Source organism: Grammomys surdaster, unplaced genomic scaffold, assembly GCF_004785775.1.
Source record: "Grammomys surdaster isolate TR1022 unplaced genomic scaffold, NIH_TR_1.0 573, whole genome shotgun sequence".
Classification (NCBI taxonomy): Eukaryota; Metazoa; Chordata; class Mammalia; order Rodentia; family Muridae; genus Grammomys; species Grammomys surdaster.
Window position 1 is genome coordinate 343,174 of NW_021604992.1, and position 23,728 is coordinate 366,901.

The 23,728-nt window shown below is 36.8% G+C and overlaps 1 gene segment (V, D, J or C); it reads right to left on the reverse strand.

The window, feature by feature from the left end:
- Positions 1 to 4,471: 4,471 nt before the first annotated feature.
- On the reverse strand, positions 4,472 to 5,131 carry LOC114633275. The segment is given in 2 exon segments: positions 4,472 to 4,818; positions 5,028 to 5,131. Coding segments are annotated over 2 exon segments (396 nt in total).
- Between the last annotated feature and the right edge of the window lie 18,597 nt (positions 5,132 to 23,728).

Sequence of the window (23,728 nt, forward strand, 5' to 3'; positions counted from 1 at the left end):
TTAGACTTCATTCAACCAAATGACCCTATTAAAAATGGGGTCTGAGGTAAAGAGCTAAACAAAGAATTCTCAACTAAGGTAACTCAAATGCCCAAGAAGCACCTAAAGAAATGTTCAACATTCTCAGTCATCAGAGAAATGAAAATCAAAACAACCCTGAGATTCTACCTCACATCAGTCAGAATGGCTAAGATCAAAAACTCAGGTGATAGTAGATGCTGGTGAGGATGTGGAGAAACAGGAACAATCCTCCACTGTTGGTGGGATTGCAAGATTGTAAAACCACTCTGGAAATCAGTCTGGTGGTTTCTCAGAAAATTGGACTTAGCATTACCTGAGGACCTAGATATACAACTCCTGGGCATATACCCAGAAGATGCTCTAACACATAAGAAGAATACATACTCCACTATATTCATAGCAGCCTTATTTATAAGAGTCAGAAGCTTGAAAGAACCCAAATGTTCTCCAACAGAGGAATGGATACAAAAATTGTGGTATATTTACACAATGGAGTATTACTCAGCTATTAAAAACAATGAATTTGAGTAATTCTTAGGTAAATGGATGGAACTACAAAATATCATCTGAGTGAGGTAACTCAATCACAAAAGAACATATATGGTTTTCACTCACTGATTATTGGATATTATCTCAAAAGATCGCAATACCCAAGATTCAACTCACAGAACACATGAAGCTCATGAGGTAGGAAGACCAAATGAGGGTGCTTCGATCCTTCTTAGAAGGAGTAACAAAATACTCAAGAGAAAAAATATGGAGACAAAGTGTGGAGCAGAAACTGAAGGAGGGGCCGTCTGGAGACTGTCCCACCTCCGTATCCTTCCCATGTGCAGTCATAAAAGGTGATCCACTGATGTGGATGTCAGGAAATACATGCTGACAGGAGTTAGGAGGTTGGGGAGACCCTCCAAAATGCCCTAGAGACATGGGAGGTGAGAAACTCTCAAGACTCAGAGGGAGGGATCTTAAGTGAAATTCCCAACAGTTGCAAGAGTAGTTATATAGCCCACCTACAACAGGAAGACACGGCATCAACTGAGGGAGGGGGGTTGCCATCCCACAGTCAAAATTCTGACTCATAATTGTTCCTCTATGAAAGAACTTCAGGTATGGAGATGGAGAGGAGCCTGTGGAAAAGAAAATTCAGTTACAGGACCAAGGTGGGATCCGGCTCAAAAGAAGGTAACAAGGCCTGCTACTATTACTGAGGCAATGGAGAGCTCACAAAAATGGACCTATCATGACTGCCCTCTGGGAGACCCAGAAAGCACCTGAAAGAGTCAGGTGCAAATATTTGCACCCAACCAATGGACAGAAGCTCCTGACCCCTGTTGTTTGAATTGAGAAAAGAATGAAAGAAGCTGAGGAGGAGGGTGATCCTATAGAAGGACTTGTAATTTCAATTAATCTGGACTCCTAGATCACTCAAACCAAGGAAGCAGCATACACCAGCTTATATGAGTCCTCCAACAAATATAGAGCAGAGGACTGCCAGATCCGTGTTCAATCAGAGATGATGCACCTAACTGTCAATAGACTGGAGTCCCAAGGGAGTTTAGAAGCCAGGTGGGGTGGGGTGGGGGGTAGGGTCAGCCTCATGGAGATTGGGGAGTGGGGAGGAGGTATGGGATGTGAAAGTATCAGAGGATGGACAAGGAGGGGAATAAAATTCAAAGTTTAAAATAAACAAATAAATTTACAAAAAAAGAAAGAGGAAAGATCCAATAAACATATCCTTTATCCATTAATAAATCTAATGAAGTTTGGTATCTTAAAAAGATAACATGAGTCAATTTTTGCTTGGCATCTATGGGAATGGGGCCTAATCTTATGTTTGTTTATATATCCAGTACTTTAGTTTGTTTTATATACCATTAGAGAAAACTTATTTTCCTTTACAAGTTGGTGTTCCTCACAGATATTTTATTGGATAGGAATAGAAATTCCTCTCCACTTCCACTTTCAGTGTTGCTTTCCTCTTGCACTGGTCAGGATGTCAGAATAGCCAAGAACAAACAAATGATAGCTCATGCTGATGGAGATGTGGAGAAAGTTAAACAGCTGGTGGGAATACAAACACAGCTCTATGGAAATCTGTGTGGAGGTTACTCAAAAAATTAGAAGTGGAATATACTGCAAGATCCAGCATACTACTTTTAGATTTATACCCAAAAGACTCTACAACTTAACTGTAGCACCACTTGCTCATCCAAGTCATTGCTGCTGTACTCATACAATCTACAAATGATAAAGGGCCTAGATGCTCATTAAAGGATGGATAGATTATGGAAATGAACTACATTTACATAACAAAATACGATTCATTTGTTATCTGAGATATTTGAGGTGAGAAGATTTGAGCAAGAAACTTCTGGTTATTTTGGTTGTTGTTATTTTCAAGAAATGAGTCAAAACCAAGAAGGGCATATGTATGTTAGCTTCCTCTATTTAAATAGTGTTGGAACAACTGTTTAAGTTTTATCCAAAATTTAGATGGTGAAAATTTGGAAGAATAAAATATACAAGATATGAAAAATTGATACGTTTGCATAACCACAGAATCAAACACATAATCTCACATCTTAAAATACATTCTTAAATATCAGATACAATGTATTATTGAGGTATATATTCTCCCCAAATATAAACATATAGAAAAATTTTGAGAAAGGTTTATTAAAAGAATCTCTAGTGCCAGGACTAGAAAGTATTCACAGTGTATACAATGTAAGAATTACTTCACAGATTAATGTATGAACAGGAATCTGGAAATTAAATAAATGAAATATATTTGTCTTGGTATTACAATTAACATCAAATGACTCATACTGTGGGGGAAGACAGTCTTTTTATTTTTAATAGATTAGTTTCTAGTAGAGAGTGGTCTCTGTAAAGTATTTGTCTTGAAAAACTGGAAAACTCAAGTTAAATTCCTAACATTAACATAAAACCAAGGTTCAGCCACACTTGTCTATAACTCCAGCACTTGAGCATGAAGAAAAGCAGATCAAAGTGTATCTCGATGAGCAATTCTAGACAATGGAAAATTCTGAGTTTAACAGAAGACCCTGTCTCAAAACTTAAACATGACAAATGATAGAGGAGGAAGTTACCATCAATCCCCTGCGGTTTTCAAACCTACTTATGGTAGACTTTGAAATCCTACACAGACATCACACACACACAAATACACAATCACACAAACACACACAAAATTACAATACACACTAAGTTATTTATAGGTTTTAAATTAGGGAAGAAAATAAAGGTGTCCAAAAAATGTTTTTAAAAATTCTCTGTCTTTGATTTGAGACAGTTAATTATGATGTGACCATACCTGGTCTGCATCTTACTGTGTAAACCAGAGTGCACTTGAACTCTTGGAGATACTCTGCTCTCCAAATCCCATATGCTGTGTTTAGAGACATAACTAGCACACTCTGCCTAATTTCAAATTCTTAATCACATTTGCAAAGCTGTCTTTTTACTAGTATGCCTTATCCTGTTATACCCAATCCTTGATGAAGGACCTCCTATTTAAGGCTTAAGGATTCTTTTTTTTTCAATGTTCTTCTATTTGTTAAATAATCAGAAAATATGTTAGATTTATTTTCATACTTAGTAAAAATTATAACCAAGGTTGTTTTTGTTTTTTAAATCTCTATCCATGTACCTACAAGTATTATACTGATGTTTTTCAAATGAAATACTACACTTACAACATCATCTATTTCTATGAAATTCTGGGGAGGCAAAATTGAATTGAAATACTAGTATATCCTACATTATTCCATTGTTTGTAAAACAAAAAGAAAAAAAGAAAAAATTTCATTTTGTTACTCTTTTGAATTTCTAATGATTTAAAGTAAGTCCAGAGATTGATAGAAATTTCAGTTGACAGTTTTATTGTTTCAAACTCTTTTTTGTCTATTAAGAAGTAACCATAAATATTTCATAAAGAAACTTGCAATTTTTACAAAATTCTACTGGACAATTTATATAAATCCATGAACATAAAAAATAGTTTATATTCAAGTGTTGTTCAATTACTGTAAATTATGCATAGGGAACTTTGGAACACAGCCCTGAATCTCTGACACTGAGCATTCTAGTTTTTGTGTGGACAGGAGCAAGTATATGTTATTGTTTCAGACAATGCTTAATCTGAATTTCCAACAGTTATAAAGGTATGGAATAGTCAATCATTCCTACTGTCCATTCAGGATGAGATTTTCTCTGGTTGTTGTAAACTGGAAGAAGATTGTCTGATTATACATGGACAACTGTAGGCTATGTACTCTAGCGCTGAAATAGAGTGAAGAGGAATTGAGAAGTAAGGGAGACTTCCAGTCTTCTTCAATATTTCTCTCAACTAACAGCTGGTTCCATACATGAAACATTTTGAAGAAGGTTGAGGAACTAACAGAAACAGCTAAACCAGCCAACATCATAATTCTGCTTTCCTAGTGGTTTTTGTTATGGTCTGCATCACTGTGGGAGGCCCACTGTAACCTTGTTGACAGTAATACATTCCAAAATCTTCTGGATCCACACTGTTGATTCTGAGAGTGAAATCTGTCCCTGATCCACTGCCACTGAACCTGGAGGGGATCCCAGAGATGGTCTGGGAAGCATACTTGATGAGAAGTCTTGGAGACCCATGTGATTTTTGTTGATACCAGTATAGGTTGTTGCTAATACTCTGGCTGGCCTTGCAGGAGAGACTGACACTGTCTCCTGGAGTCACAGACAAGGTGGCTGGAGACTGAGTCATTACAATGTCACCTCTGGATGCTGGAAAAATAGAAAAAAAAATATTAGTAGGATATAGCACTGAACATAAAAGACACTTCTAAACTACTTAGAAAAATAAAAGCCTTTCATTTTATCAGTTTCTTTAAACAGGAAGTCAAATCCCATGTGGTGCTGGCTGCTGAATAAAAGAAGAAAATTTCACATTTAAAAAATACTTCTACTTTATTGCCACATCCAAGCAGTCATACCTGAAATCCAGAAAACCAAAAGTCCAAGGAACTGAGGTATGGACACCATCTTTGAACTTTCCCAGAGTTTCTGTGAATCACAGCAGAGCCCTGATAGAGGACTTCTTATATTACTCTAAGAGGCAGGAACACTGAAAGGAAGAAGTACTTATGCAAATCATACTGACTTCATAAGGTTTGTAATAAGACCTTGCCAGAAGAGCAGGCTCCTAGTGCCTTCTTTCAATACTTATCCCCTTGCTGATTACCTGTAGATATGTTGAAATTTAAAGGAGTCTTGGCTTCTACTTACATAATTACATAATTAGCATAGTCTAAGAAGTCTCTGAGATACCTTTAGCAGTTTAAAATGAAGATTATCTCACATCCATGGTCTTATTCCAGGCTTATGTTGTTTTCCTTGATGTTTCTTACAGTATGGGCTGAAGTGTCTAAAAGCACCTGAACATTCAAAGAAGCATAACAACATGTAAACCTAAAGTGATATCACACTATTGAAATTTCATTAAAAGAAGTAAGAAGTTCTAAATGTCTTATGAAGACATATTTCTCCAGAGGGGGGAATGAAATAATTATAAATATTTACTATCTGCCATAATAAAGAAGAATTTCAGAGGCTGAGAAATCAAAATATTTTAGCACTACTTCAGTAAATGCCATCTTGGATGTCTTTCCAACAACAGTGATGAACAATGTCACAGAAATATTTCTCGAATGTTCAAACAATTTTTTCCATAGTACATATTGTTCATGGCACTTAAAAGGCCAGAATTGTGAGACACTCTAGATGAGAAGAGAAATTTCCATTAGTTCCATGTAAAGAAATATGTGTTCCGGTCACTTGGGCCGTATAACCAATTTAAAACACATATATTATATGAAAACTATATGAGCTTTTAAAAAGCTTCAATAACTGCAACATGGACTCACTAGACTCTTGGGAAATGAGGATAGGAGTAAAGAAGTGTCCCAGTTCACTGAATGTGGGAATGCAATAACTATGAAATCATTGTGAGGTTTTCTAAAACAGCTACAGATATCACTACTATATTACCCAGTTACACCATTCATGTGGATATACCTAAAGGATTCTATAGTCTATAACAGATATAAAAGCACATACATGAATTTTGCAGCTCAAGTCATAATGTTTAGGACAAGGAATCAATTTCAATGTACACCACAAGATAAATGGGTAATTGAAATGCAGTACATTGGTTCAGCAGAATTTATCTAGGTATGGAGACTCATGAAATTATGAAAACCTTGGAAAATATATGGTCCTGGAAAAATTATAATTTCTAAAGTACTAAAGTATTTTATTCATATATATATATATATATATATATATATCTCACATTCTTCCTGCAAATGTTACTTATGACTTCGAATTTCCATTTTTCTCTTTGACATTGATTACACATTGATGTAAGAAGCAAGAATGGGGCTCCCCCGTTGGAGTTTTTGGAGGGATTACAGTATAACATATGTGTCAGGGCAATAAATAGTAAAATATTCTGGGAAGTAAGCTTTGTGCAATTGGGATGAGAGGTTGAGGAAGGAGATAGTTAAATATCTTAAGATTATTCTAGTAATCCAAAAAGAAAAAAAATCAAACTAATAAATCACACTTGGTGAGCAAAGTCACACTTGGGTCACAAATTTAGGAAGAGTCCTTGGAGTTAATGGAAACTGGCTTCATGTAGTCAGTCAATACAAGGAGCAGATGTGTGCAATTTCCATATATTAATTATTGATAAATGAAACTACAATGTGAAGCAGCTTGCATAGAATATTAAAGTCTGTACAGTACCTGCAGTCGTTAAAACACAAACACACATGTATAGATTAATGTATCATGGACAATATTTCCTCCTTTCTGTCTCCTTTCTTTCCTTTCTTCTGTTTTTCCTTCCTGCCTTTCTGTTTATTATCTGTCTTTATTTTTCTCCATTTTGTTCTTTATTTTTACTTAATTCCTTTCTTCCTTTTGTCTTTTACTGAGAATTCATTTATTCTCACATAATATATTCTGATTATGGTTCCTCTTCCTTCTATTCCTCTCAGGTCCTACTTATGACCCCTTCCATTAGGATCCAACTGCTTTCTTTCTATAATTGAAAAATAAACATGCTTCTATGCAATAATAGTTAGTAATAATAATGTAGTAAGTAGTGTAATAATAATATTAAAATAAACTAAAATAAATACAATTAAATAAAGCAAAGAATAACACATAACTGTTTTGCCTGGAGTTACAGCAGGACAGCTGGAGATTGGGTCATGACAATGTCACAAACTGAGTCTAAGAACACACATGAAATATTAGTAGAGAAAAGGGAAAGTACATTATCTTTTTAAATGTTCCTATATAAACAGCAAAAATTCTCCAGTAATTACTATTTCCATATATTGAATGAAAAGTGAGTTTTTATGTAGCATAATTTGCTTTTTTGCTTTATCCAATAACATTACCTAAAATCCAGATGAGTAGTCCAGTAATCACTGATAAGGACAGCATCTTCCTATTTTATTTCCCCTTGTGTATGCTGAGCATGCCACAGCAGATGGAAGGACATACTGTGAAGCAAGGACACCAGATATAAGGAATATCTGGGCAAATAATGATGGCTTCATATTGTTGTTAAGTCCTGAGACTGTCAGAACAGGTCACATTGCCCTTCTCTGCCTATATTATGGCTCGCTCTCCTGGCCACTTGATGTAGTGTTTGTAGTTGACAGACATTTGTGCATGCTTCTTAACATATAGGATTGAGCAGTGAGTACAATATAATTCAGATTTTTGCATAATTAGAGTCATCAGGAAAGAACAGCAACTCAGATCCATAGTCTTGGTTCATGGTAGTGTTGCTTTCATCAGCATTTCACACTCTACAGCCTGAATTGATTGGTATTTTATCATCTGAATATTTTATAAACACTCATACTATATAACAGTAGAGGTCTCAATAAAGTTAATGAAAAAGAGATGCTAATATTTGTGGTCTTAATAAGACTTTTTTCTTTCAGAGATGTTGAATATAAACTTTAAGAAGATCATGGATCTGAACGTTGACACATAGAAGTCTGAATATCAAAATGTTACATTACCCCATTATAAATAAAAACGACTTTCATACCATGTGTGTTCTTTTGTGATCGGATTACCTCACTCAGGATATTTTCTAGTTCCATTCATTTGCCTAATAATTTCATGAACTCATTGTTTTAAATAGCTGAGTAGTGCTCCATTATGTAAATGTACCACACGTTCTGTATCCATTCCTCTGATGCAGGACATCTGGACACCTATTCCAGCTTCTGGAGATTATAAATAAAGCTGCTATAAACATAACAGAGCATGTGTCCTTGTTATATGTTGGAGCATCTTTTGGGTATATGCCCAGGAATGGTATAGCTGAGTCCTCAGGAAATACTTTGTCCAATTTTCTGAAGAACCACCAGACTGATTTCCAGAATGGATGTATAGCTTGCATTCCTACCAACAATGGAAGAGTGTTTCTCTTTCTCCACATACTTGCCAGCATCTGTTATCACCTGAGTTTTTGATCTTAGCCATTCTGACTGGTGAGAGGTAGAATCTCAGGGTTGTTTTGATTTTCATTTCCCTGATGAACATTTCCCTTTTGAACATTTCTTCAGGTGCTTTTTAGTCATCTGTGTTCCTCAGTTGAGAATTTTTTGTTTAGCTCTGTACTCCATTTTAAAAGGGTAATTTGATTGTCTGGACTAAAAATTCTTGAGTTTTTTGTAAATTTTGCTATTAGCCCTCTATTGGATATAGGATTGGTAAAGATCTTTTCCCAATCTGTTGGTTGCTGATTTATTCTATTGGCAGTGACATTTGCCTTACAGAAACTTTGCCGTTTTAAGAAGTCCCATTTGTCAATTTTTGATTGTAATGCATAAGCCATTGGTCTTCTGTTCAGGAAAATTTCCCCTTGCCCACATGTTCAAGGCTTTCCCCACTTTCTCTTCTATTACTTTCAGTGTATTAGGGTTTTATGTGGAGGTTCTTGATCTATTGGGACTTGAGTCCTGCACAAGGAGATAAGAATGAGTAAATTGGCATTCTTCTACATGCTGACCACCAATTGAGCTAGCACCATTTGTTAAAAAATGCTATCTTTTTTTTCAATGGATGGTATTAGCTCCTTTGTCAAAGATCAAGTGACAGTAGTTATATGGCTTCAGTAGTGGGTCTTCAATTCTATTACATTGATCAACCTGCCTGTCTCTGTACCAATACCATGCATTTTTATCACTATTGCTCTGTAGTACTTCTATTATGAAGGCATGTTGCATTGTTTCAAATCTTTTTCAACATCTAATGAGATGATCAGGGTTTTTTTTCCCCATTGAGTTTGTTTATATAGTAGATTACATTAATGAATTTGTGAGTATTGTACCAACCTTGCATCCCTAGTATGAAGCCTACTTGATTGTGGTGAATGATGGTTGTGATGTGTTCTTTGTTTCAGTTTGCAAGAATTTTATTGAGTATGCTTCCATTGATATTCATAAGCAAAATTGGTCTGAAGTTTGGCTGAAGTTCAGGATTTTGTTTGTTTGGTTTTGGTTTTTTGTTTTAGTTTGTTTTATTCTGGGTCATTGTGTAGCTTACGTATCATAGTAATTGTGGCTTCATAGATCACAGAATGAGTTATTAAGTGTTCCTTCTGTTTCTATTTTACATAATAGTTGATATTAACTTGTTTTCAAGTTCTGATAGAAATCTGCATTAAAGCCATCTGCCTGTTTTATTTTTTCTATTTATCTGTTTGCTTGTTTGTTTGTTTGTTTGTTTTGGTTTGACAGTTTTATTGACTTCTTCTCTTTCCTTAAGAGATGTAGGCCTGTTTAGATAGTTTACTTGCTTTTTTTGATTTAACTTTGGTACATGGTATCTGTCTACAAAATCATCACTTTCTTCTAGATTTTCTGGTTTTGTGGAGTATAGGGTTTGTAGTAGTATCAGATTTTTTTTTTAATTTCCTCAGTTTTTATTGTTATTTCTCCCTTTTCATTTATGATATTCTTGATATGGATACTGTCTCTGGGCCTTTTAGTTAGTTTGGCTAGGGGTTTATATATCTTGTTGATTTTCTCAAATAAATATCTTTTAGATTTGTTGATTTTTTCTACCATTCTCTTTGCTTCTATTAGGTTGATTATTATCCTGTGCTTAACTATTGCCTGAAATCTACTCCTCTTGGATGTGTTTGTTTTTTGTGTTCTAGGATTTCATTTTTGCTGTTAAGTTACTAGTGTAGAATTACTCCAATGTTTTACCAGGGCACTTTGTGCTCTGAAATTCCTCTTATTGTTGCTTCATTGCATCCCATAAGATTGAGTATGTTGTGTCATCATTTTCATTGAATTCCAGAACCTGTTTAATTTCTGTCTTTATTTCTTCCCTGACCAAGTAATCACCGAGTAAAGAGTTTTTCAGTTTCCATGAATTTGTGGGGTTTTGTTGTTATTGAAGTCCAGCCTAGCCACTGGTGATCTGACAGGGTGTATGGGATTATTTATTGGATAGATCGAGGCTTGTTTTGTGACCTATTATGGGGTCAATATTGGAGAAGGTATCATGAAGTGCTGAGAAGAAGGTATATTCTTTTGTTTTAGGATGAAATGTTCTGTAGATATCTATTAAATGCATTTGTTTCCTAACCTCTATTAGTTTCAATGTGTCTCTCTTTATTTTCTGTTTCAATAACCAGTCCATTAGTGAGAATAGGGAGGTGACATCTCCCACCAATATTGTGTGGTGTTCAATGTGTGTTTTGAGCATTAGTCAAGTTTCTTTTATACATGTAGATACCTTTGCATTTGAGGCATAGATGTTCAGAACTGAGACTTTCTCTTGGTAGACTTTCCATTTGATGAATATAAAGTGGCCTTCCCTATCTTGCTTAACAATGTTTAGTAGAAAATCTATTATATTGGATATTAGGATGGCAACTCCAGCTTTTGTCTTTGGGCCATTTTATTGTAAGATTTTTTCCCAGCCTTTTACTTTGAGTTAATAACTGTCTTTGTAATGAAGGTTTGTTTCTCATATGAAGCAAAATGCTAAATACTGTTTATGTATCCAGTTTGTTATCTTATATCTTTTTATTGGGGAATTGAGTCCATTGATATTGAGATATAAAAGGCAGATATCTACTGTATAGGTGGCATTATCTGTATATGATTTTCTCCTTTTGAATTCATTATGAGATGATTAATAGCTTGGTTTTTTTTTTTTTGGTTAGTTTTTGCGGGTGTTTTGTTTGTCTGTTTGTTTGTTTGTTTGTTTGTTTTTCTGTGTGTAGTTTCCCTATTTGTATTAGAGTTTTTATTCTAAAAGTGGCTGTAGGTCTGGATGGGAATAGATATTGCTTAAATTGGGTTTTGTCCTGGAAATTGGTATCTCCATCAATGATTTTGAGAGTATTGCTGGGAATAGTAGCCTGGGTTGCCAATTGTGTTCTCTTAGGGTCTACATGACCTCTGTCCATGCTCTTCTGACTTTTATTGTCTCTGTTGAGAAGTCTGGTGTTATTCTAATAGATCTGCTTTTACATGTTACTTGGTCTTTTGCCCTTACAGGCTTTAATATTATTTGTTCTGAGCATTTCGTGTTTTGACTTTGTGATGTGAGTATTTTTCTTTTCTGGTTCAATCTATTTGATGTTCTACAGGATTCTTGTATATTATGGCCATCTCTTCTTTTAGATTAGGCATTGTCCTGTCCAGCAGGACATTAAACAAGGGTTCCGGGAGGTCACCTGAAAGAGAGCGGGGGTAGCAGGCAAAGACGAAAGGAAAGACGACCTGTCTATAATCTGATCAGACCGTAATTTTTACTTTTGCACACACAGGTTATATACACAAAAAGGCAGGATGTGGGGAAAGGGATGACGAAGGAGTGTGGGTGTTCAGGGGGAGTACAGATATCTTCCAGAACAGAGTGTCAGCTGGGTGAAGGTTCAGGGAACAGACCACTATGACTCCACCTATAATTCACTTGTCTTTATCTAAGTTGGTACTATCCACCAAGGTTACCCACCTACAAGGCCTTATGACTAGGCTTGGCAGCCTTTCACCAAAGCTGTCTGTTTACAATAACTCCCAGCTATCTGTTTCAGTGTTTTTCCACAGAGACCCAAGACTTGGTGGGAGCAGGCATGTATGTCAGGCCTATTGCTGATTTTAAGCCTTCAGTGTATTAAGCAGGGCTGCTCCCAACAAGGCATGTTTTCTGCTATGAATTTGTTGAAGATGTTTTGGGTTGTTTAAGCTGGGAATCTTCATTCACTTTTATTCCTTTTATCCTTAGATTTGGTCTTTTCGTTGTGTTTTGGATTTCCTGGATGGGATGGGTTAGAATTATTTTTTTTTATGCTTTAAATTTTCTGTGGCTGTTTTGTCAGTATTTTCCAAGGTATCTTCTATGCTTGAGAATCTCTCCTCTCTATCTTGTATTCTGTTGGTGATGCTTGCATCTGTGTTTCTTAACCTCTTTCCTAAATTTTTTATTTCTGGAGTAGCCTCCATTTCTGTTTCCTTTCTTGTTTCTTCCTCTGCTTTTAGGTCTTGGACTGCTTTGTTTAATTTATTCAACTGTTTGATTGTGTTTTCCTTTATTTCTTTATGGGATTTGTTTCTTCCTTAAGGGCTTCTCCCTGTTTACCTTTGATTTCCTGTATTTCTTTCAGTGACTTAGTTAAATCATACTTAAAGGAGTTTATTATCATGATGAAATGAGGTTTAGGTCAGCAACCTGATTTTCAGGTGCTTTGGTGTATCCAAGTCTTGCTGTGCTGGAAGAACTGTGTTCTGATGATGCCAAAGCATATTGGCTCCTCTTGCTTGTGGTTTTGCATTTGCCTCTAGTCATCTGGTTATCTCTGTTGTTAGGTGGTCTGTGTGTCTCACTGTAGAGCCTACCACCTGTGTCTCTGGGTTACTGCAGGTCTCCAGGGAGGCTTGTGACTCTGGTTGTAGCTGACTGTGGGTTCTTCAAAGGGGCAAACAAGCTGCTTATCTGTTTCCATGCCTGTAACACATCTCCTGGTAGACCTTCAGACTCCGGAGTCTTCAGAGGAGCAGATAACATGATGATCTATTGCCCTGCATGTAGCTGATCTTCTGGGAGGCTTTAAGACTGTTGGATATTCAGAGGAACAGTCAATCTATTGCTCTGCATATAACTGTTCTTTGAGGAGGCCTTCAGACTGTGGATTCTGTTGATGTGAGTGCACTAGAACTCCTGGGAGGCCTTCAGAAATCAAGGTCTTCAGAATATCAGTAAAGATGATAATCTTCCCTGGTGATAGGCACAGGACAGAAGTGGTAGTAGAGTTCAAGGTGAGGGATGGGTTCTGAATTCCCTGGGTGCCACAGGGTTCCCAGCTGTTTCAGTTGTTTGAGAGGGTCCCTTCCCTGTTGCCCATTATGCAGCAAAGCCCCTTGGAGGCCTTCAGACTGGGTGTTTAGAGGAGCAGACAAGTTGCTGATCTTCCCCTATGGAAGGCATAGGCAATAAGCAGAATGAAGTTCAGATGGTGGGGCTTGTGGGGACTGTTGGGTCCTGAATCCAGTGGGACCCTTGGTGTTGCCAAATGCTGTGGTTGTTTGGGATGTTTTTCTACTGAGTGCAGCTAAACTCCAGCAGGCCTTCAGACTGTGGAATTGTCAGAGGAGTCTGAGAAAAGGTTTTAATAAACTGAAACAATGGCATAGTCTAGGGCAATTGAAAAATGATTTTGATGAGGCAGTCCTTATAAGTGACCGGTTTTTATTAATTAAAACAATGTCAAGATGACAGAATGTTTTGTTACACATTGAATTAACAAGATCAACAAAAGACCATGGCTGCTTCTATTAAAATCTCAAAAACGGCCTTCAAAGCTTGGAAATATCTGAAAAATACTGTCAACATATGGAGATTGACAAAAGAATGGCTGGGCATCCTAATGAAATCTTTTACTTCTTTTGAAGGTTTGTGTTGTGACCTGTAGTTTTGTGGGAGGAAACTCATCAGACTGGTGACAGTAATAGTTTGTAAAATCTTCATACAGGACACTTTTGATGTTGACTGTGAATTTTTAGTTCCTGACACACTACCAGTGAACACTGATGGGACACCATCCTTGTTTGATTCATCATATTACAGGAGCTTAGGAGCTTTTCCTGGCTTGCACTGGTACCAACATATGTTAATAATGTGCTGCCTAATCAAATAGTGAATGACAACACATTCTTCCAATGATGCAAAAACAGATGATGGAGACTGAGTCAGAACAATTGTATGTTAGGCATCTGAGTTGGAAATACAACAAATATATTCTGTAAATCATGCTATTGTTAAAATTATCTGTAGTTTCAACAGCACTAATAACAGTGGGCTACATAATTCCTTGCAGGTACTTTCCTTACCTAGGAGTGAAAGCAACAGGAACCTCATAATAAACCTAGGGAGGTGAGATGGAGCTAAATAAATCAGCTTAGGAAATTTGGAAAGATCAAGGGACACTTGCCAATTAGGAAGGGAGAGGCTTGTTTTCTCTTCCTTTTATGTATTATTCCCTCAAATTTTATCATCTTAACTGCCATTATTTCTTTAATGTCTTTCAGGTTTCTGAAATGAACATTTCTCATGTGACTAAACCATGAAAATATTTTCCATTAAAAAGTATTATGCAATCACCAAAAAAAAAAAAAAAAATCCTCAGACCACCGGGGAGGGAATTGACCTGTGGATGGAGATACATTCCACAGGATGGAACATTGGACAACAACAGACAAGGGAAGTCCTTGCCACCTCATTCCTTAAAGACCAATTAGTTTAAAAAGTCACACTCTTCTGCCAATCACATTGTGGCTAATGACTGCTGCCTTGAAAATTGTATAAAAGCTAACTGTATGAGGTGCACCAGATTGCTTTTCCTTTTGGATGCAGGATGACCCCAGCATGCTGAAACAATAAAATTCCTCTTGCATTTGCATGGATACCTCCCTCTGAGCTGTTTACCCAGGGAGTTCCCAGTAATCTAAGCCTCTTCAGAGTCTTATAGAGCCGTCCTGCCTTATGTTGTCCCCTGTGATGCTAACACCTGCACTGATTTTGAACTGCTTGTTAAGATGTTACTGAGTGGTGCTCTAATATATTAGCTCATCAAGGATTTGGTTAAGTGAATAAAACTACCAGGCTGGTTCATCTCAACTAAGTTAGCAATGTCTGAAACCTCAGCTGTCTTATGTAATATAAGGAATCTGCAATTTTTTTACAAATGAGAAGCTAAACCAATTGAACATTGACAATAATATCCTCTGAAAAAGTGCTATTGTAATATGATTAATTACAGCTCTAATACATGCTTTATATGCTTACTGTTTTACTGAGGATAGAGTCTATTCACAAAATATAGTACTAGAAACACAAAAACGTTTAGCAACTATTTTTGCTGGTGTCTTTTGTTTCCTCTAATTTCATGACATACTTGGTGAGAAACAGAAACACAATATGAACCAACGTGCTAGAAAGGAAACATGTGATTTATAACACAGAGCATCCTGTGAAATTTCTAACTTGGGCTCTGCAGCTAAACAGTCTGCTTTAATCTACTTAGGATTTCTTTCATTGTGGCTAGGCAAAGTCAGAATTTCCTCTATTCTCAAGTGAGAAAACTGGATCTCCCTCACATCTCTGATTTAAATTACATGCAACTCTACCTAGTATTACTAGAAAATACAGATTATTACCATTCTCCATTGATGAGTAAAGCAAACCATTTTCTACAGAAGTGGAAGCCCTCTTGGTAACATGTTTATTCATGCTTTTGAATGTGCTCTATCTTCTAAACTTGTATAGCTGTAACACAACTGCATTGTTTATTTATACTAGAAAACATACTTCTCAATGTATCTTTTTAGGACAGTGGAACATAATGCCTGTGTGTGGGGTTAATTGAGGTCTGCTCTTTCACAGGGCTCTAGCTGCTTGAGGAGTTTTGACAGTGTTTACCCTACACCAGTGCTGGGTTGGTGTAGGGCTATGGGAAGCTCTGGGACACAGCTCCAGGGGTGGGGAGCACAGTCTGAGGTCCTGGGGACAGCCAGAGCTGGCTCAGGAGTCTCTGGCCCTGCAGGGTTCCCAGGCTCTTGAGCATGCAGGCACAGTTGTAATTCACTAAAGATCTGAGGATGGAGAGGGAGCCCATGGGCTGGGTCTAGCCTGAGGCCAAAGGAGAAAAGTTGGAACTCCAGCTATGTCCCACAGGTATGAGTCCTAGGCTTGGTTGACAGGCAGCTGTCTTGGTTTGACTTGGTGTTTGTGGCTAGGATCAAAGAGAGGCCAAATACAGGAGACTAGATGGAGGCTCTGTAGGCAAAGGCCTTCTCTATGGCTCCTCATGGTGGATCTAGATGAAACAGGCATTCCATGGTTTTAAGGCTTTTATTGTTTAGGCACAAAATGGATAAGTATAAAATGTTACTAATGCTCTGAATATTCAAGAAGATTTAGATAGATGTTTGGAACAACAAATTTATGCTCTTTATGATACTGTTCAAATTATTGGCGAGGAGGCTATTTCAAATATCATGCTAAATACCAATGGATTTGTGTTACTTCCAGAATTTAGAATGACAGCCACTATAATTGGGAAATAAATTGAAAGACACATGCAGGGTATTTGGAGTAATTCTAACATCTCTCTGGATGTTCTAACTTTGCATAATGAGATTATGAATTTAAGGAAATCTGCTTCACTAAGCTTTGATGTTGCAGATATTGCTGATAAAATTATTCATGGCTTAAGTTCAGTATTTCCATCTTGGTCATACTTCAAGAATGGCTTATATACCTTGATCATATTAGCCCTTCTTGTCCTACAAATACTTGTATTCCTGACCATAGTGATAAAACTTGCCTTTTAACACCATCAATATATGTGCAGCCAGAATACATGGCTTGAAACTAAAAATGATTCCCCAGAGTTATTAATTTAACAGACTGTTAGTCAACAACAGGTAAGTGTCTGTGCAGTGCCTTACCAACCTAAAACAGAATAGCTTTGCTTTTGGAAATGCTAATTCCACAATGGAAAAGTGAGAAATTTTTGTCAGAACAACCTAATACAGACGAAGTCTTCTTTCTCAAATAAAAAATGGGGAAGTGGAGAGCCTTTGATGCCTCTTATAGAAATTTGCTGCTTATAGAAATTTGTCAAGTTATTGTCACTGGGCTCAAGGTAGTAGGCTCAGATAAAAATATTCACTTTTCAGCTAATGCAAGGATCAAGGTAAACTCAGCCAAGGAATGTGTGACTTCCCTTTTGTCTTGATAATCCTGATAAGCCCCCAAACCCAGTGACTTGGGGGACTTTGTTTACTGCTTTGTTTGATTACTACCTGGTGAGATCTCTTTCTTCTTTTTCTTATTTGACTACTTTCTCTTTGATCTAAGAACAGATCCTATTCTTGGCAAATACCTAGAATGGTATAAAAGCTGGCTGGGAAAAATTAAAGCTGCTTCAGCCTCAGCATTGGCTGGAGTCATGTTATAATGTTTGTCTAATTGTAGTTCTCTTCTGGATCTTCACTCCTGCCCTTGAGACCCTGTTGACTTACTGAGCTGACTTGGTCAAAATGGTACGTATTTTTCAAAACCACCAATATCTGAAATGAAGGAAAGCATGTAGAGTATTACAGATAAAGGGAGACTGAGCAGACCAGACTTAAGGCATCTGTTTAGTCTTGCTAACTCTATGTGATCAGATATGAAGGAGATTACAAAGGAGGTTTGGGAAATAATGTACCTGTATACAAAAGATACAGTGGAAACAATTAATCCAAAGTTGTTAAGGCATTTTCTCTTTTTCTATTCACACCCCTCTTCCAATATATGATGACTCTGAGACTCCAGTATATTTACAAAGACCTAGACCATAAGCCCTGCTGCTCTTGAACTAGCTCATGATTTAATATCCCATTTATTCTAACCTAAGTTCACCTATAAATAATAATATATTCTTCAAAATACTATTACAAATAATATATTGTTTAAAAATAATACAGTACACAGTAGAATATCTACACAATGTGGAATAATGTGAAACCTACAGCATAAATGTATAATGCTTATTATTGATTGTTTTTTTGTGCTGGAACCACATGGATAAAAGCAATTAGTGAGAAATACACAGTAAAATATGGAATGTTGAGCTGTGCCTTGCACAAAGATTCCACTGAGAAATAAACAGTTATATTATTTTGTTTCGGAGAATATGATTTCCCCAGTTTTTTAAATAGTAAGCATCAGATCTCAAAAGTTTACCTTATTTTGATATAGCAGATGGTTGTGGATTTTAAATTCTCCTCTTCTGATTTCCATTGTCAAATACAAGGTCCTCAAATTTAGTATATTCTAGAATAAGAAAGATATCTTGAAAGTAGACTCCTGGAAGTTCTGTTGATATCAGCACTTGAAAGTAGGTAGTATTATCAAAAACCACGGTTCTTCATAAAGTCACACAGTGACTGGCCAGAAACACTGTTTCTATTCTTGGGGCCTGAGTTGATAGATTCTGGCAAATTACTCCTGCTGATAGCAGGAAGTGTTTAGGAAAAGAAACATAATTATATGGGCTCTTTATCATTTAACTTAACTCTTCATGAGCCAGAGAAAAATAAAAGATCAAGAGAAAATCATGCATACATAACACAGGCACATATGCACACAAACATTCGCCAGGGCCTAACCACCTGTTTCATCAATTTCACAAGTGCACATGCATCGTAAACTACATTCGCGTATACTTATATACATGCAATCATATATGCATGTATTCGTATATACACATATACATGTATACATATTTGATTGATAGAGCATAGCCCAAACAGCCACATTTATTTTATATCTCAGCATTTTTATACCCTATTAGGCAATAGTCTTGTTTAAAATTCTCTCACAGATGAAATGTTACACAAAAGGGGGGTTAAAGAAGGATGGTTATTACAAATTCTGAGCAGTATATGATTCTATAAGCTCATTATAAGTTCAAAGCAAATGCTTCCTATAACCTTGCTTTAACTTAGTGCACAACTATGGCCTCATCCTTGGACCTGACTAAGAATGTGTATTTTTTATGATCAAAAATCTGTCCTAAAACTTTTTCTCTTCTTAGTGCAAGGGAAAAAAGCTTAGTGAATTCTTATTAAGAAGCCTTAACTTACAATATTATGAGAAGGGAGCAATTCTGTTTTTGACTCTAACTTATTATATCTTTCTGGTAAAACAACTAAAACTTCTTTCTAAAATTATTTCAATTAAATCAAGGTTTTATGAAGTTATTTCTTTATCTAAACATTATTATATAAAAATATATCCTCTTACTGATAGGCAAGATATTTGCCAACTACGTTGTACTGAGGCCCAGGAAATATTAAGCTATGTGACAGTGGCAGGAAAGGTATAACTACAGTGTGAATCAGTCCTGAAACAAAGACTTTGAAGTCCATTCTCTCAAAAACACACCCCTTGGAGTCATGAAAATTAGCAAGGCATCTCCAGAAAACACACTTGCTTGTCCTAACCCTTCCTCCAGGGCTTTTGTCAAAGCAATCATGAATAATAACTATCATAACACCTGTATGGACATATCTTAGTCACTATACACTGGCTGGAATCTCCTGAATGTACATCTTTTAAATTCATTACTATGTACTTGTCCCTTCCCCTTACTTGATATCCTCTGTCTTACACTCAGCCATGGAAAATGTGTCTGTCTCCTTGAAACAGGCAAAGATTTGCTGGTGGTTGGATATTGCATAAAGCATAGATTTTTAGAGTGAAATGAGAATTGGTTAGATTGTGAAGGTCTGGTTTGGAAAATGTTGGATTGTGTAAACAGTGGAGGAGTAGCCACACACCAATATTTCAGGCTGTCACAGCATCTGCATCTATCCCATGATACAATAGAGATACATGTTAGGAGCCGCGTCCGCCATTGGAACATGGCGCCGGTTTCCTGCTTCCTGGTTCTTCTTGCGAGCCTTGCTTGAATGTGCGCCTGCGCAAGGCGCGAAAATCAGTATGCTAATTTGGCGACATCATAAGAGCCAATGAGTGTGCGGCACATCTCCTAAAGCGCTATATAAGCCACTAGCTTTTGGGGCTTGGGGTCCCTCGCCTCACTACCATCTAAGAGAGCTGTAACACTAAAAGAGCTGTAATAAAAATGCTGCCAGAAGAATCCTGAAGCGTGGCGTTCTCCTTTTCGGCGAGGCGGCGCCCCGCAGATACACATATTTTTCTACAAAATTAAATAGTGAATCTTGAGGCTTAAGAGTAGCATGGTGTTTTGATTAACTCCAGGTTCAGTGTTTGTCTTCCTTGTAACTCTACAATGTAGGACAGAGTCATCTAATACAGCACAGTCTAAGAAGTAAGTGAATCAAGATAACAACCCATTTTTATTGTTGACTATTATCTTCTTTGCTCTACCCTCTAAAATCCTTTGCAAAAAAACTGAAGAACAATAGAAAAACAATTTAAGGGAAACTTTTTCTTTTGTTCATTGGAAAAAGATCTGAGGTTCCCTAAATTGTATTGCTCATGTTTTGACAGACTCTTGTAACTTAGAACCCTGCTTGTCATCACCATCCTGGAAGTATAACCTTCCCTCTTTTGTTGTCCTTGCTCCCTATCCAGCCAGAAGGAATCAAATACACTGGACTTCCCAGGCCTGGCTCTATGTTTAATTCACCTGCTGACTTTTGCAAAAACAGGCTTATTCTCTACAGTCATTGCATCATTCGAATTCTCACTTAGAGTCTCAGATCACCCAATTATCTTCAAAAAATCAACTGTTTTGCAATACTGCTGGCCCTGACAGACCTGTGGATGACCACAACATCTATCACAAAATGTTTCCATAATATACTCAATTCTGTGAGCTTTCCTACCAAAGGATTTAATATAGATCTGAATTCTGCTTTTAATTCTGAGGGCAGAAAAGATATCTAAGTGATAGCTCCAGCATGTAATGATGCATTTTATGCCCAATGAAAACAATCTAATAAATATTCTATGCACCAATCTTCATTGGATATACTATGACATTTCTGACGATCCCTGAAAACCAGGTTTAAAATTACATGCCTCCTGTCAGGAATAGTAAATCCAATCTTTAATGTAGTCACATTGAACCAATAAGAGTTTACTCAGAGAGACAAAGACTGGTTGTTTAATTTGTATTTTGTGTATCAAAAATCATAAGTAAATACATCCAACTCATCTCTGTCATTCCTGTTTATCTCTCTGGCTCTCTGTGTCTCCTATTTGTAGAAGATTTAAGTTATTAACTACCACATAAGGTTGATTCATGCCTGCCTGCTAAAATGATTCCTGCCAAGTTACTCTTGGATGAATCCTCTGGAAATGAGAGCTCCCCAATTAAATATGTTTTGAAAAATTGCCTTGTCTATGATGTCATATCACAGCAATAGAAAAGTAAACCATTAAATATCTGATAACTAAGATATGAACCATACACACAGAGAAGGAAGTCATAGGAGAAGAAAATGAATAGGGTAAGATACATCTCCAAGGGAGGGAAAATAGAATAGATATAATATGTGACCCTTACGTTATCTCTATAGCCAGAGACTTTACCAAGATCTATCATCCAGGTGGCTAAATAGAACAAATGACAACCATTTTATCTGTATGAACACAACATGCCTGTTCCTTCCTATACCTTTTAAGATAGGACAGGTAACCTATCTCTAACACTCACCTTCAAATAAGAAACCACAGGTACCTTGGATTAAGTTTCTATGTAATTACACTTCTTTGTATACCAGGGATAGTATTACATCAGAAATTTTTTTCCCAAACTCTACTATGTGTTTACTTTTATTGGGAATACAATGAGTGACATCAAACTATCTAAATCTCATCCAGGTTCAAGAAGTTAATTTTAACGAGTTTTCTTCATCATCTCTTTGCACTTTGCTTACCTGCCTCGACACTAGCACAAGTCCCTTCACTCAAAGGCAGGAAGAGTGCCTTAAATTTATCTCTTTATCTGGAGTTATCAAAAGTAGGATGTCAAGTGAGTGTTGACCCTTGAATATATGTCCCCTAGGAGAAGAGCCAATGTTCATAATCATTAAACTATTTCCCTGGATTTCTTCTTCAGTTTTTAATCCTAGAAATAGATAATCTTTTCTTACCAATATAACATAACATCTCTCTCTCTCTCTCTCTCTCTCTCTCTCTCTCTCTCTCTCTCTCTCTGCGTGTCGTCAACCCTATTAAATGAATTTCAGCTATTGATAATATTCTGCTACACATAAACAGGTATTTCTCATTGTTGGTTTTTCCTTATCTTTTTGTTTAATCAAAAATGTACACCATCCTCTTGTTTTGATACTAGGCCTGGGAAAAAAACAGGTATGTAGGACATCGAAAATTTTCTCTGACTACTAAATAAAAACATCACAATGACCATTAAGCCCTAGCAAAGAAACACTAGCAGCAGTTGAGCAGCTAGAGATATCATAAGGAGCAGTTGGGGCAGCCTGTGCTCTCACTTCTGCTTCTCTGGGTGGTTTATATCATGGCTTGAATCACTGTGAGAGGAATACTAGAACCTTGTTCACAGTAATAGCATGCAAAATCTTCAGGATGCATGCTGTTGATGTTCAGAGAAAATTGTGTGCCATATTCACTTCCGCTGAGCCATGATGGTACACCATGTATCAAGTTGGTTGCAGCCTAGATCAGGAGCTGAAGAAATTTTCCCTGTTTCTGCTGATACCAATCTAAAGCATTGTAAGTATTCTCACTTGCTCAACAAGTGATGGTTACACTTTCTCCCACAGATGCAGCCAAGGAGGCTGGAGACGGAGTCATCTCGATGTCACATCTAGTATCTATGATTGAAAAGTTGAAAACATTCAATACATACAAATAAATCAAGAAATTAGACTCCAAGCAACCAAATAACCCTATTAAAAATGGAGTATGGGATACAGAGCTAAACAAAGAATTCTCAACTGAGGAAACCCGAATGGCCGAGAAGCACCTAAAGAAATGTTCAACACCCTTAGTCATCAGGGAAATGCAAATCAAAACAACCCTGAGATCCCACCTCACACCAGTCAGATGGCTAAGATCAAAAACTCAGGGGATAGTAGATGCTGGCAAAGATATGGAGAAAGAGGAATACTCCTCTGTTGTTGGTGGGATTGCAAGATGGTGCAAAAACTCTAGAAATAAGTCTGGTTGTTCCTCCGAAAATTGGACTTAGCATTACATGAGGACCAAGCAATACCACTCCTGGGCCTATATCCAGAAGATGCTCCAACATATAACAAGGACATATGCTCCACTATGTTCATAGCAGCCTTATTTATAATAGCCAGAAGCTGGAAAGAATCCAGATGTCTTTCAACAGAAGAATGGATACAAAAATGTGGTGATTTACACATGGAATATTACTCAGTTTTAAAAACAATGAATTCAAGAAATTCTTAGGCAAATGGATGGAACTAGAAAATATCATCCTGAGTGGTATTCACTCACTGATAATTGGATATAAGCCCAGAAGCTGGAATACCCAAGATACAACTCACAGACCACATAAGCTCATGAAGAAGGAAGGCCAAGTGTGGGT